The 12242-nt window shown below is 40.1% G+C and overlaps 1 protein-coding gene across 1 annotated transcript; it reads right to left on the bottom strand.

Moving 5' to 3' along the window:
- Positions 1–2018: 2018 nt before the first annotated feature.
- LOC136010524 (lipase member M-like) lies at positions 2019–11847 on the bottom strand. Its single transcript, XM_065671860.1, has 9 exons — positions 11323–11847; positions 9865–9982; positions 9010–9208; positions 8207–8316; positions 7347–7483; positions 6631–6777; positions 5486–5557; positions 3914–3985; positions 2019–2765 (listed from the first exon to the last, which is right to left on the bottom strand). The coding sequence occupies exons 1-9, from the start codon at positions 11404–11406 to the stop codon at positions 2532–2534; spliced, it is 1173 nt and encodes a 390-aa protein (XP_065527932.1). The 5' UTR covers positions 11407–11847; the 3' UTR covers positions 2019–2531.
- Between the last annotated feature and the right edge of the window lie 395 nt (positions 11848–12242).

Raw genomic sequence — 12242 nt, 5'->3', positions numbered from 1 at the left:
GAGGGAGCAAACACGGGTTCTTGCTTCTCCCAAGCCATTTTCATCAACTCTGAAAAGATAGTATCACTGGAGATCTTTGACTAACTGCTGAATTACTTATAGACAGCCTGGGGGCTCAGTCTTCACTGAAATTGGCTTAATAACCATAGGCAGAAGGACACTTTCTGTGTCCTTAGGCAGCTACAAAGTAGGATTCTCCTATGTGAGGAGCAGCCTTTTTAGCCAATTAATTGGTAATTGTCTTCAGAAGATCTTGTATTTCATTATGGACTGATGAACATTTAGGAGAACACCAGATGAAAAGATGTGTTCTTGGGAGCAGCACTGCAAATAATATGATGCCATTGGGTGGTGGGGGAAGGAAAGGAGTGAAATAAGAACAGGATATCAGTGAAGCCACAGTAACACTTCTGCATTACATACAAAGTAGACAACATCTTTTGTGATGGTGAAAAGGTAGTTTGGTAATTTCTCAGTGAAAAGGAACATAACTCAGCTGCTTTGATGTCTTTAAGTGACAAACAATAAATTAATCACCTTGAAGGGCTTCTGCAACATGATGTCTAGTCCCTCCTCATGTTCCCAGGTGGGATCAGCAGTCCCCATTATTTTTCCAAAGCTCCTTGCCTAACCTGATTCTTACTGATTTTCCAGAAAATTCAACACCCTGACTCCCTTACGGTCTCCAAGGTTGCAAAATAGCTGGCTGAAATCTCTTTCTTGGGTGAATTTAGGGGTTGCTCTGGCTTCTTTCAGGTATATTGCTGTTTTATTTCCCATTTTAAGTGTTGAAAACTCATAAAGTAGGTCGCAAGTCCTACAGGCAATGAGTTAGTTGAAGGGCTAACTTTCTGGAGGGTATTTGTCCTCAGGAATTTGTATTGGATGTAAGGAATGTTCTTGTCTGGAGGGGAGCTGTTTTGTTTGGTTCAAACTCTACTTACATTCATGGAGAACAAAGCAATGGGACAGGCTTCAACAGTGGGCTCAGGAAATGAAACAGACCTGTTGTTTGTCTTGGAAGGGAAAGGAACAGAAGTAGTACCAGGCATGGTTAATTTGTTCAGCTAATGAACCATATCACAGAGTGAGACATTGACCCTTTGGTTATAGAGTATTACCAGTAAACTGTTTTAGTGTAACAGCTGTACCTGCCCTGGTTAATATCCCAGAATAGTCCATGTTAACATTCAATTCAAATGGAGAATGATGGCATCACTCTGAAAGGAAACCCCTAAATGCACTGTGTTTCTTTTCATAGTGAACCTAATGGCATTTCATTGTGGCAGGACAGTGACCCATGATGCTGTAACCTAATCACCATGGAGGATATCCTTCAAGGCAGAGTCTTTGTGCAGTAAGTACCTATTTGAACAAGATTGGTAGAGCCAGAATTCCCCAGGAAATTAAATAGGATGACAATTTCTTCAGCACTGTTTTCAAAGCAGCCCTTCCCACTAATGGGCAAAGGGCTCTAATTACACATGGGATGGAGATAATGGATTTTTTTCTAGCTGTGGTTGGGTACTTTTCATTTTACAATTTAAAACCCAAAGAGGCTTCCCATAGCCATGATAAGGGTTAGAACAGCTCAGCTCTTTGGCAGTCAGTAGCTTCTGTGTGAAATGGCAAGATATGGGAGGTTCCTGCTGGGTTCAGAGTGTAACTTTAAACCAAAGTGTCCCATTGAAGTGCTGTCATTGCCAAGATGAAACCAGCTCCTTTCTCCCACCCTGGGGAGCTCATGTACACGGATCCTGAAGCTGTTGTCAGCAAAGATTGAATTTGCCAAGATTTTTCTGTGTTGGAAGCAGGGGCAAATATTGAACCCAAGTTTCCTATCTTCCGAGTGCATGCCTGAACCATGAGACCGACTACTGTTTTCTGCTGCATCTACCATCCCTGTGTCCCTCACTGTTTCTCATGAAAAAAACAAGCAGCCCTGTTTCAAATGAAGACAAACCATCTTCTTGTCAGGAGTGAGTTTTTACTGTGAACTCAGTTTTTACTTTCTGTTCATTGTCTCCTCTAATAATAAAATTAATCAATACCATAACTGCTAGAATTAGTCTTGGCTTGCTTTGCAATAACTGCAAGCCCCATAAACTGAGAAATAATAGAAAGAGTGGAAAACGCCTTGAACTCTCCGGTGTTCACATATCCAGAGAAAGTCAGTGCTTTCACTACTGTTAGGGTTTAAAGAAGAAAGCAGGCTGCAAAAAAAAAAAAGTTTCTTCTATTAGCAAAGTACAGTTATTGCAGAGCGAGGATTTACCAATTAAAAAGTGATTACTGATCCACAAGGTTGCCAGAATATATGAAGTGCATAATCAGAATGCAAAAGGCAAAAATCAGAATGCAAAAGGCAAAAATCAGAATGCAAAAGGCATTGCACTGACATGTAGTGGGAAATTAGCATCAGGAGGAACCCTTTCTCTGACTCCAACAGAAACCATCAGATGCGAAGTTTTGCATATACCCAGTGAAAGCAAGTGTCTTTGCATGAATCAGGTATGGCTATTGGTTGTGGGTTAAGGATTCTTCTGCATCAGATCAATAACTTCATTGTACACATGCAAAGGTGCATCCAATCCCCAGATGAAATCCAGGTGTGCCCATCCAGGAATCCTTTTGTGGTAGATGAGCCTTTTAATTTGAGACAGTAAAATGGCCGCATCCTTGGGATCTGCAAGCAAGTCTTGTCCCCCAGTCCATACTGCTGTGGGTACAGTCATCTCTTCTACATTGTAGAGAGGAGGAGTAGCCTGAAAAACATGAAGCAGTACAGGAATGGATGTCTAGGAAAGCACATCAAACTTTAGATGTGCATTTGAGGTTTCCTTTTGCCAGTGTTCAAAGTAAAGATGCCTAAACTAAACAGGAAGAAGTTCCCTTGCCTGCCTTTTCTCTCTGCTTGCAGGGATGGCCCAGCTGATAACACAGACAAAGGAAAAATGCCTCCTGAGTTGACAGTGTTACTGTTGGTCTTTGCTTTCTCAGTTAGGAATTCACAGGACAGGAAACTGCAACAAGACAGAAAATGTCAGGATGCCTCTATAAACCCTCATTTGGTCCTTCTGAAGCACTGGTCAGCCCCAGAAGACTTACATGGTCTAGTTAGAAAACATATGTGACAAGGATGAAAAGGAGTCTGGAATGACAAATAGCTCAGGACTCCTGGGTTTGGAAAATAGAGGCCAGAGCAGGTTCAGGTGACAGCATTATACAATCACAAATGGTATTAAAAAGGAGCCCAGGAAGGAATCGCCCTATTACTCCTCGTAACACAAAACTTAGACAGTATCCAGAGACCTTCCAGGGGCAAACAAATTCAAGATAAACCAAAGGAAGTTGCATTTCATGCAAGCTATCATTAAAACGTGTAACTCATAATGACAGGCTGCTGTGGAGACCTAAAGTGTAGGAGGGTCAAGGACAGAATTAGACTCTTGAATTGAGGACAAATTCCTTATGCCTCTGGCTTCCAGAATCCAGGGTAGCTATTAGCTCTCCAGTTGCCCTCTTCCTAATATTGTTCTCCTGAGCACTTATATATTGGTAACTGCTTTGATCACGCTAGTAGGCAAGATGCCTCTTTAGTCTTATCAAATAGATGTACTTGTCTTTTTTCAAATTCATTTTTCTATCTTTCCTGCCCTTATTTCTTTTTATTTTTATTGATCATTTAATTTAAGTGTTTCTGTCTCCCCTCACCCTCTCAGCCCCCACTTTTTTTTTTAATTTGTTGTTGCCATTAGTGCTTTCATGCTTTCTCTGTTGAATTCCAAACTGGAAAGCAGTAATACTTCCATCTACATGTATTCTGAAAATGTGTCTCCTACCACATCCTTCCTCTCTTCCTGTGTGCTTCTGTGTTGTCCAAGTGTTATAATATTATTTCACCAAAATATACCTGTTGGTATTTTTCCATGTTCTTCTTTGAACTGCCCCAGTCATAAGCTTGGAACTTCCCTGAATGGGCTTCCTAGGAGGAAGAACAAGAGAAGGGTAGTTACAAAGCCATCATCTAAGAAGTCTGTGGGTTCTTTCCCTGCTGAGCCTCTGACTCCAGTCTAAAGCCTCAGCAGAAGTTCTAAGAGCTCTGAAAAAGCCAACATTAAATTAACTAAAAGTCTCAATCAGTGAAAAGGAGCCACGTGTTTCTATTACAATCAAAACTATCATGGCTCCTGCCCAGAAAGACCCAGGGATGCCTTCACAGGCAATTTGTTCCAGTACTTCACTGCTGCTGCTGTGTCTTCTTCTGACAGTCATGTTACTACCACTCAGCTTTGTGAGGGACTCCTTCTTATGTTTTCTCGTCCCTCTCTGGTTTGAATACAGAAGTCACCATTTCTAACTCTTGCTTATGTTCCTTGGCTTTGCCTACAGCGTGGGTTGTTTTTACTGTGAGAGACACTATCAATGGGATCTTAACATTGAAAGTAAACTGTTAACTCCTGTAACAGTAAGAACAGCAACGACAATGAAGGCTTAGGAGTATTAGTCCTGCATGTTTGTGCTTGCCAGTCTGTGGCTAGATGTTGAATTAAACCTGAGTCAATTTGCAGAGCTCCCCCCATTACGCATTTGCAACCCTTTCTCTTTACAGGCCTAGGATGGTCACAAAAGCAACTTAATCAGATCTAAGATTTTATGTAAATTCACAGCCAAAAGTATTGTTTGATTTTGAGTAAATGCCTGTGCAGGTGTTATCCAAACTTATTTGTGCCGTGTTAAAAAGTGCATTAACACACTTGCAAGCTCACTGTTCTTGCAGCTGCTTCCTGCTTTGCTCCAGAGCCTGCAGTGCTGCTGGGAAACCTGTCCTGCATGCAGCAGCTTCTGTGACTGAGCCCAGACTTTATGAATCATGAAAGTGTGAAACCAAAGCCTGAAAGGCAGCTTTCCTCAGCACTGCTGCTGAGGATGTACTGTCACAGTACCTTGCAAGTAAAACATATAACAAGCGTACTAAATAAAGAGTATACTATTTATAGTACTATTGCTGCTCAGACATTGAGAGCTTTGGAAACAAGTGATGAAAATACAAGGGCTTTTACCAGTAAAATCTGGTATTTTAAAGCAGCCTATGTTATCTCATTTCTTGACTCCACATTGGAAACTTACTAATTTGTTAAAGTGTACAGAACTGTGGATATCATTTATAAAAGGTACTGAATACACAGGAGGAAGAAAGATATATACACCTGTATACACAGCTGCCAGCATACATGTTTTTACAGAAATACCATGTTTCATTGTTGGCTTCAAATCTACCTGTATCACATAGTGTGCTTCTATCCTGCTGGCAAAGGATCAATGAAAAATAGCGGTTTGAATTAAGATTTCAATTGTAAACCACAAGTTGCATGTATTTACAAGAAGTTAGCAATGGATTCATGGCAGGATATCAGCTTATACCCATTCTATACCATTAGACAGAAGTGAATATCTATTTTGATTTCCAGAAGTTTCTTAGTACCTGACTCCAGTGGACTATGTTCTGTACGGAAGTTCCAGCAGTGGTTTGTGCAATATACACATTGATTCGATTCTGAAAGAAAGTATTCAGTGAGTATTCTCTTCTTCCCTTCTATTCAGATGTAGAACAAAATATCTGCCACAGCAGAGCCGTATAACAATGGAAACAACAGAAATTGGAGTGGTAAGGTCATCAAATCCCTCAGAGTTACTCTGGACGTGGCAATGTCTCGGGTTTGGAGGAGCACTGAAAGAACAACCCCCAGCCAGAACATTTCCTTGGATGGCTGAGAATTGAAAAGAATCTACAGATAGAAAGGACAGGATAGCAAGTCAGCAACTTAGATCTCACACTAGGTGGGCTCTTTTTTGTCCGAAGTCTATAACAGATCCTGTGTGAGAGAGGATCGCTGTTGGGCAGAACAGCAAAAGGAACTACAACTGCCTGAGGACTGCGTGACTAGTTGAAATAAAACACACCCTAGTTCTGCAGGGGTTTCTTAACAAGTTGCTAAGTTGCTTCACTTTTCCTCAGTGAAGGTGCTTGGGGGCATTTCTGGAAAAGGCTGGAGCAAAAGTTTGATGCCAGCTGGTCTGACCTACGGCTGTACATAGCACGAGGTGTCCAAATATGTCTTAGTCCCCAGTGGCTGCCAGCTCTCTGTCAGGTACCCCCAGGCATCCTGTGCCTCTGAGCACATCCCTGGTGGTGCAAGGCTTGGAGGAGGAAGACAAGGGGGTGTGCTCCTTTCTCTGGAGCTCCTGAAAGCATGAAGCAAGTAGGGGTTTTCTCTTCCCATGGTGCGACAGCATACTGAAGATCTCTGATGAGACCGGTAGTCACAGTGTGAACCAAGAGACAGTGCCCTAGGTGAGGTCTGGCAGAAGGCAGACTGCAGAGTTTTGGGGGGACTTTGAGCAGTTGTTGACTGTAGGGACGGTGTCAAGTGCTCTTCTAAGGGGTGAGGCAGTGGTTCCCTGCCAGTGATGGGGCAACCAGCAGATATTGCTGTGCAGTAGTGGGGGCTGTTCCCTGCAATGTGATGCTGACTAATAAAAATTCAGGATTCACTTCATGCCATAGAAGGTAAGTTTTGCAAGCAGAAGCTTAAACCCTCAGTAGAGCTGTAAAAGAGTTATACATACCACGTCAATGTTTCTCAGGTTACAGCCGCCCAGACCGAAGAAGACACTTCTACAAAGCCTGGTAAAAGCAGGGTTGCTGCAGACAGGAACTATTAGCTTTCTCAGACACTCAGTCTGAGGAAGGAATTCTCTTTTGCCAAGCAAACCCTGTGAAATACAAAGGTAACATTCATTTAAGAATGTACACTTGTATATTGTGCTGTTGTTTTTAAAAGGTCTTTGTGTCCTGTTCCTCTTCTCTAGCACTTTCAGTGGTTCTCACTTGCTTTCTCTTTATTTGCCAGATGATGTTCACATAAACAAGAGAGAAATTAGGTGGTGGGGTTTTTTTTTCCATTGCATCAGCCTGCTCAGGCATTACTTAATTTGGGTTACATCACTTTTAATGAAGAGATGTGTTAAATGTTAACTCCAATTCATAGTTTAGGTCCAAGCTTGCACATTGATTGTGGCTTTGTCTACAGGAATCTTGGAAACCTTTGAGGATCTGCACCTCTGTACCTCTCTGGGAGATCTATCCCAACACTGCACTACTGCCCTAGATAAAAAGCTTCTCTTAAGGTCCAGTCTGAACTTCCAAAGACTTCAGTCATGAGGTAAACCTACCCAGATGCAGATGATTAGACTTTGTAAAGCCCTATACTTTCTGTTTATCCATTTTAAAAGCTAAACAAACAAGTATAAGGTTAAACAGTTGAAACCAAGATATAACGTACCCTGAGCAATGTTTCTGGAAGGTAGAGAAGTTTTGTCACTGGGCTTCTAGCGTACTTAATAGTAGCGACAGGTGCCAGCGCCAAATAGAGTTTGATTTTTTGAGCCAGCTCTGGCATTGTTGAAAAGGCAATGAAAGCTGAGGAAATAAAAAGAGCAAGTTAAAGAAAATCATCATTTTTACATCAGACTATTTTTATTATTTATAAATACCATTCTGCAATTTCAAACCTACAAGCAACCTTGTAGTTTGTTGTTGTTGTTAGTTGTTCAGAGACCACAGTTCAGCCTCGATTTGTGTTAAATCCCTCTTCTCCCTCCATGTGTTACCAGATTGTAGTGTTGTTTCCCTCTTCAGAGAGATATTTCTGTCTATATTTTGCCTTTGCAGCTTTTTTTTCAAACCCATTTAAACATAAATGCACACTTCTGATGTACATTCATACATTTCATGTACTACTGGGAGGTGCAGTTGTTTTTCTTATGGTCAATCCAATTTCATATTTTTTTTTTTGTGTGTGTGTCTTTTTTTTCTTTGTCCTGTCCAAACTGGCCAACTTCTCTTTCTGTATTTTCATCTTCCTGTTTTGTTTATTTTGGTCAACTGACCAGCTGCTGTTGGGCACACCCTTGCATCTTGGAATAAAACAATGCATGGCCCGCAATAAATATCCAGTATAACTAAAGCAATAGACTTAGAGCAGCAGTGCACTTGGCCCATTACATTTTACTACCTTTATAATAAATTAAAAATTCCTATATGCTGAAACCAGCTTATCCCATGTTTTTCACACCTGCATAGAGTTGATAAAAACCCCAGGTGCATTCAGAATCACAGTATCTCAATTCACGTTTTACTTACCAATGGTAGTACCTTGTGAATAGCCAATATAGTACAACTTTTCCTGTCCTGTTTTCTCCACAATGAAATTTATTGCTGCTGGAAGATCAAACTTTGCCATCTCATCAAAACTGCAGGCAGGAAATTGAAAGAGTTATGCATAAATTAAAAATCAGACTTTGAACTGAATTCACATTCTTATTACAGGCTTGTCAGCACAGAAACAGCATGAACTGTGAAGTGAATCATTCTGCTATTTTTCTGGCACTGGATACGGAAGATACTACTCAAAATTTTCTGGGGTATTTTCTCCCTTTACATCAAAGGAAGGACTATAACTTCAAGAACTGTTAGTCTGAATTGTATGTGTCTATGCAAAAGGGACAAGTGGTGATATAGTTACAGAGCTCCTTCCATGGACTTACTTATTTTATACGATTTGGCATTAAATAAAAGGTCTGTTTTTAAAAGCCCATAAAAATAAGTGCAAAAATTATTTACATTTTCTCCTTTTGTGATTTTTGTATTATTGTAATATACAGACTAGTGCTTCTAAATAGCCTTCAAAACTGCCTCTGGAACTAGGGAAAGGCTTGGAGATGACCTGTGCAGGTTCTTCTGTGTTGCTCTACTGTTATGTTTCTAGAACCTTTTCTAGCAGTAATTAGTCTCCATTACTATTAAAGTTCACATACGTGTATAAGTGCACCTCAGCAAAAGTGAACATAGAGAATGCTTTATAAAAGGTAGCATATGTAAACCCCTGATTTAGCCAGCTTAAATAAATATGGGCAATGGAGATGCCCTTCATTGGTTCCATCTACCTGAAAGCCCAGAATTCGTCTTGATCAATGGAATAATTCTGATGCTTTCTGGACCAGCGATTCCCTCTGCTATTTCCCATCCAAACGTCAAAACCAGCATCAGCTAGTAGGAAGCCCAAGCTGTTGTTGGGCAGGTTTGTGACCCAGTTACTAGCGTCTCCGAGTAATCCGTGTTGGAGAAACACAGCAGGTTTTAAAGCTGAAAAGCAAATAGAAACAAAACAATTCATTTTCTTTTTCTGGTAGGTCAGGGATATTACTGCCAGTACTGTATTTGTTCCTGCACCAATTTAAAGGGAGAAGACTAATTATAAAAACAAAACCGCAAAGAGAAAACTTCTAAGCTTCTGTAGGGATTTATGGAAAGATCTGCCTGACACCAGTGAAAACTAGTTTGGCACCCTCTGGTCACTGTATAGCTCAGCTGCATTAGCTTGAGATTCTCAACACTGATATAAAGAATGAAGGTGTGGGATTTTTTGCAGTGGTTTCCTTTACCCAAAATATAATCATTACCTGATATTTACCAGGTATAAGCAAAACTGAAGCAGAATCAGAAGCTGGAACAGCTTCACAAAACAGGCTGATTGGGCAGATTACAGCCTTTACCCTATTTTTAAAAATAAACATCTTTACTTATCAACTTTTATTACGAGGGTATATGTTTCATATATAGTGGAGTTTTATTATAAATAGGTATGCTTGACATAAATCAGGTTGGTCTTGCCATAATCCTCTGCTAAAATTTCACTTGCATATACAAGCTTTGATGGACATTTTATAAATATAAGGTATCATCTCTTTTCAGAACGTGCACTATCTAGGCTAGTTTTGTCTCATATTTACAGACTGTACCTGGGTTTCCCTGATTCTGTGTACCATAAGGGATCCGGTTAAGGGTAATATTATAACCATCTTCTGTTGTCACTTCATACTCCTCACTGGGGTACCCCTTGTAAGTAATGAGCTCATTCTAGAAGAGAAGTTAAATGTATTTTTTTGCAGAAGTCTATTTTATATATTATATGCATAAGATATTCACAATGAAGAAATGTTAGAAAGCGGATACAACTGGGGATTTAGTCTACATATATTAAGCATCTGAATAAAACAATATCAGATTGGGTACTGTAACCCTAATACTACAACAAATTTCCTTTATTCTTTGTATCAGATCTAGGACTCAGCTGTTCAGTTACAATCTGTTAAAAAAACCCTGTATTACACTACTGCTGTACAATCATCACAAGTCTTTGCACTCTGGTGTTACAAGAATCATAACAAGCTCATAGAAATAGCTTATGATTCCATTAGCTTCCCTCTCATCTTCTCTCAGAGATGAAGAGCTGCTCATATGCAGGTTCCAGATCTTCTGTCATGCAAGTGAAACCAGTTTATTTAAACTACCTTCAGAGAAATCCAGGGAGCTTCACAACTGCCCTTTTGTGAATGCACATATGCAGTGAGTACCACGGAAAAACTGACTACATTATGGAAAAAACAGGATCAGCCACTTGCATAGTCACAAGGGAAATCCCTAGCATAGCCACTATTAAGCTCTGAAATAAAGTACTACTTTTGACATGTAAGACTAAACCTGTTTTGTTACAAAAGAGGATTGGTTTTTATACCTTGTACTCAGTGAATTATGCAATGTAATTTGCCACATGGCACAGAAACCCCAAGATTTTAACAAGTGACTAAAGGTCTAAACAAGCTTGCTTGGCAAGATGTGCTCTTCTGAAACGCTGGCTGCTTCTGAGCTATGCTGGTCATTCAAAAAATGAGAAAATATACACCATGTGGGATGGTTTAGTGTGAGGTGTCCCTGCCCATGGCAGGGGGGTTGGAACTAGATGATCTTGAGGTCCTTTCCAACCCTAACTATTCTATGATTCTATGATTAGTTTTTTTGAGTCGTCTTTGCTGACAATATGCTGACATTCCAAAGGGTCATTCTTTCAGAGAGGGATATAGTGCCAGCAATAGCAAACTGGTAACTGATATTTAAAATTAAATCAACTCTACAGATGTACTAAGGAAAGGTGTCTGCTTTAATTTCTATCAAACTTGAGAAGAGGAAGAGAAGAGAAAGAAGAGAAAAGAAGAGAAGAGAAGAGAAGAGAAGAGAAGAGAAGAGAAGAGAAGAGAAGAGAAGAGAAGAGAAGAGAAGAGAAGAGAAGAGAAGAGAAGAGAGAAAAGAGTAGTATATAAAGTGATTAGAGATGATGGGTTAAATAAAGGCAGCTTATCCACCCTGTCACCTAGAAACCCCTCTGCTCTGAGACATGTATCATCTATTGAGCAACTTACAATATTCATAAATGCTTCAGGATCCACAGCTCTCTGAGTTCTTCTGAGTTCTTCTGAAAAAGTAATTCCCTGCAACAAATACATCACAGCAACAAGGAGCCATATCTTCTTTCTGGATAAAACAGTATATTCATCTGTCAGTAGTCCTGCTCAGCATTTGTAATCCAGACAGGTTCCCTACTTTTCTGAGGAGGGAAATGCTGCCTAATACTGAATGAGCTGGTCTGGTACTTTTACTTGTTAATTAAATGGAACAAAGCTGGCTTTAAACACCTATCTAAAGGAGTTTGGCAGCAATCTGGATTATCTGCTAAGGTTTGGACCAGAATGCTGCTTTCAATCAGGGCAAAAATATCAGTGAATCCAAGGAAAGGAGCAAAGGTTTCAGAGAAAATGATTTCACTCATTCTTCTGAGAAGCAAGTCACTTGCATTACCATGCCATGCATTTGTTCTGTAGATTAATTAGGAAACATTTTTGGCTAACTCTGGGGAACACTAGAGTTATTGGGCAACTTGTAGTTAAATCAATCATTGTCACAGTGAAGTTTCCAAAGTGCAGACAACCAAGTTGTTGGATAGGTGGCTGAAAAAACAGACAATTGAAAATAAAGAGATTTAAATATTTCTCATTTAATTAAGAACTTAGAACCTAAATGGCAAAATTTATCCACTCCATAGGAAGAGGATGAAGAAATGAAAAGAAAGCTTTGCTAAATGCAATGCTAGCTAAAGACTGAGTGCAGGGAGGTCCAGTTTTGTTCAGGAAATAAGGGACAAAAAACTGAGAGGAAAACTAGCTTGCTTAGAGGCACACATAGCAGCTCCACCATCTGTGAACACCTGCATACTCTTAGTTCAAACAAAATACAGAGTGTTTGAATTATCATTCTCTCTACACCATGCAAACCTCTAGAGGCT

Source organism: Lathamus discolor, chromosome 3 (genome assembly GCF_037157495.1).
Source record: "Lathamus discolor isolate bLatDis1 chromosome 3, bLatDis1.hap1, whole genome shotgun sequence".
Taxonomy (NCBI): Eukaryota; Metazoa; Chordata; class Aves; order Psittaciformes; family Psittacidae; genus Lathamus; species Lathamus discolor.
Note: the sequence above shows the minus strand (reverse complement) of the source record. Positions and strands in the feature narration are given on the sequence as shown.

What these genes read in the sequence shown, in the direction of transcription:
- LOC136010524 (XM_065671860.1), bottom strand. Translation starts at nt 11,406, where the DNA reads ATGTATTTGTTGCAGGGAATTACTTTTTCAGAAGAACTCAGAAGAACT. An exon ending in GACGAATTCTGGGCTTTCAG is followed by an intron (nt 8,317 to 9,009) that starts GTAGATGGAACC and finishes TCCTGCCTGCAG; the next exon opens with TTTTGATGAGATGGCAAAGT. An exon ending in ACATGGAAAAATACCAACAG is followed by an intron (nt 2,766 to 3,913) that starts GTATATTTTGGT and finishes CATGTTTTTCAG; the next exon opens with GCTACTCCTCCTCTCTACAA.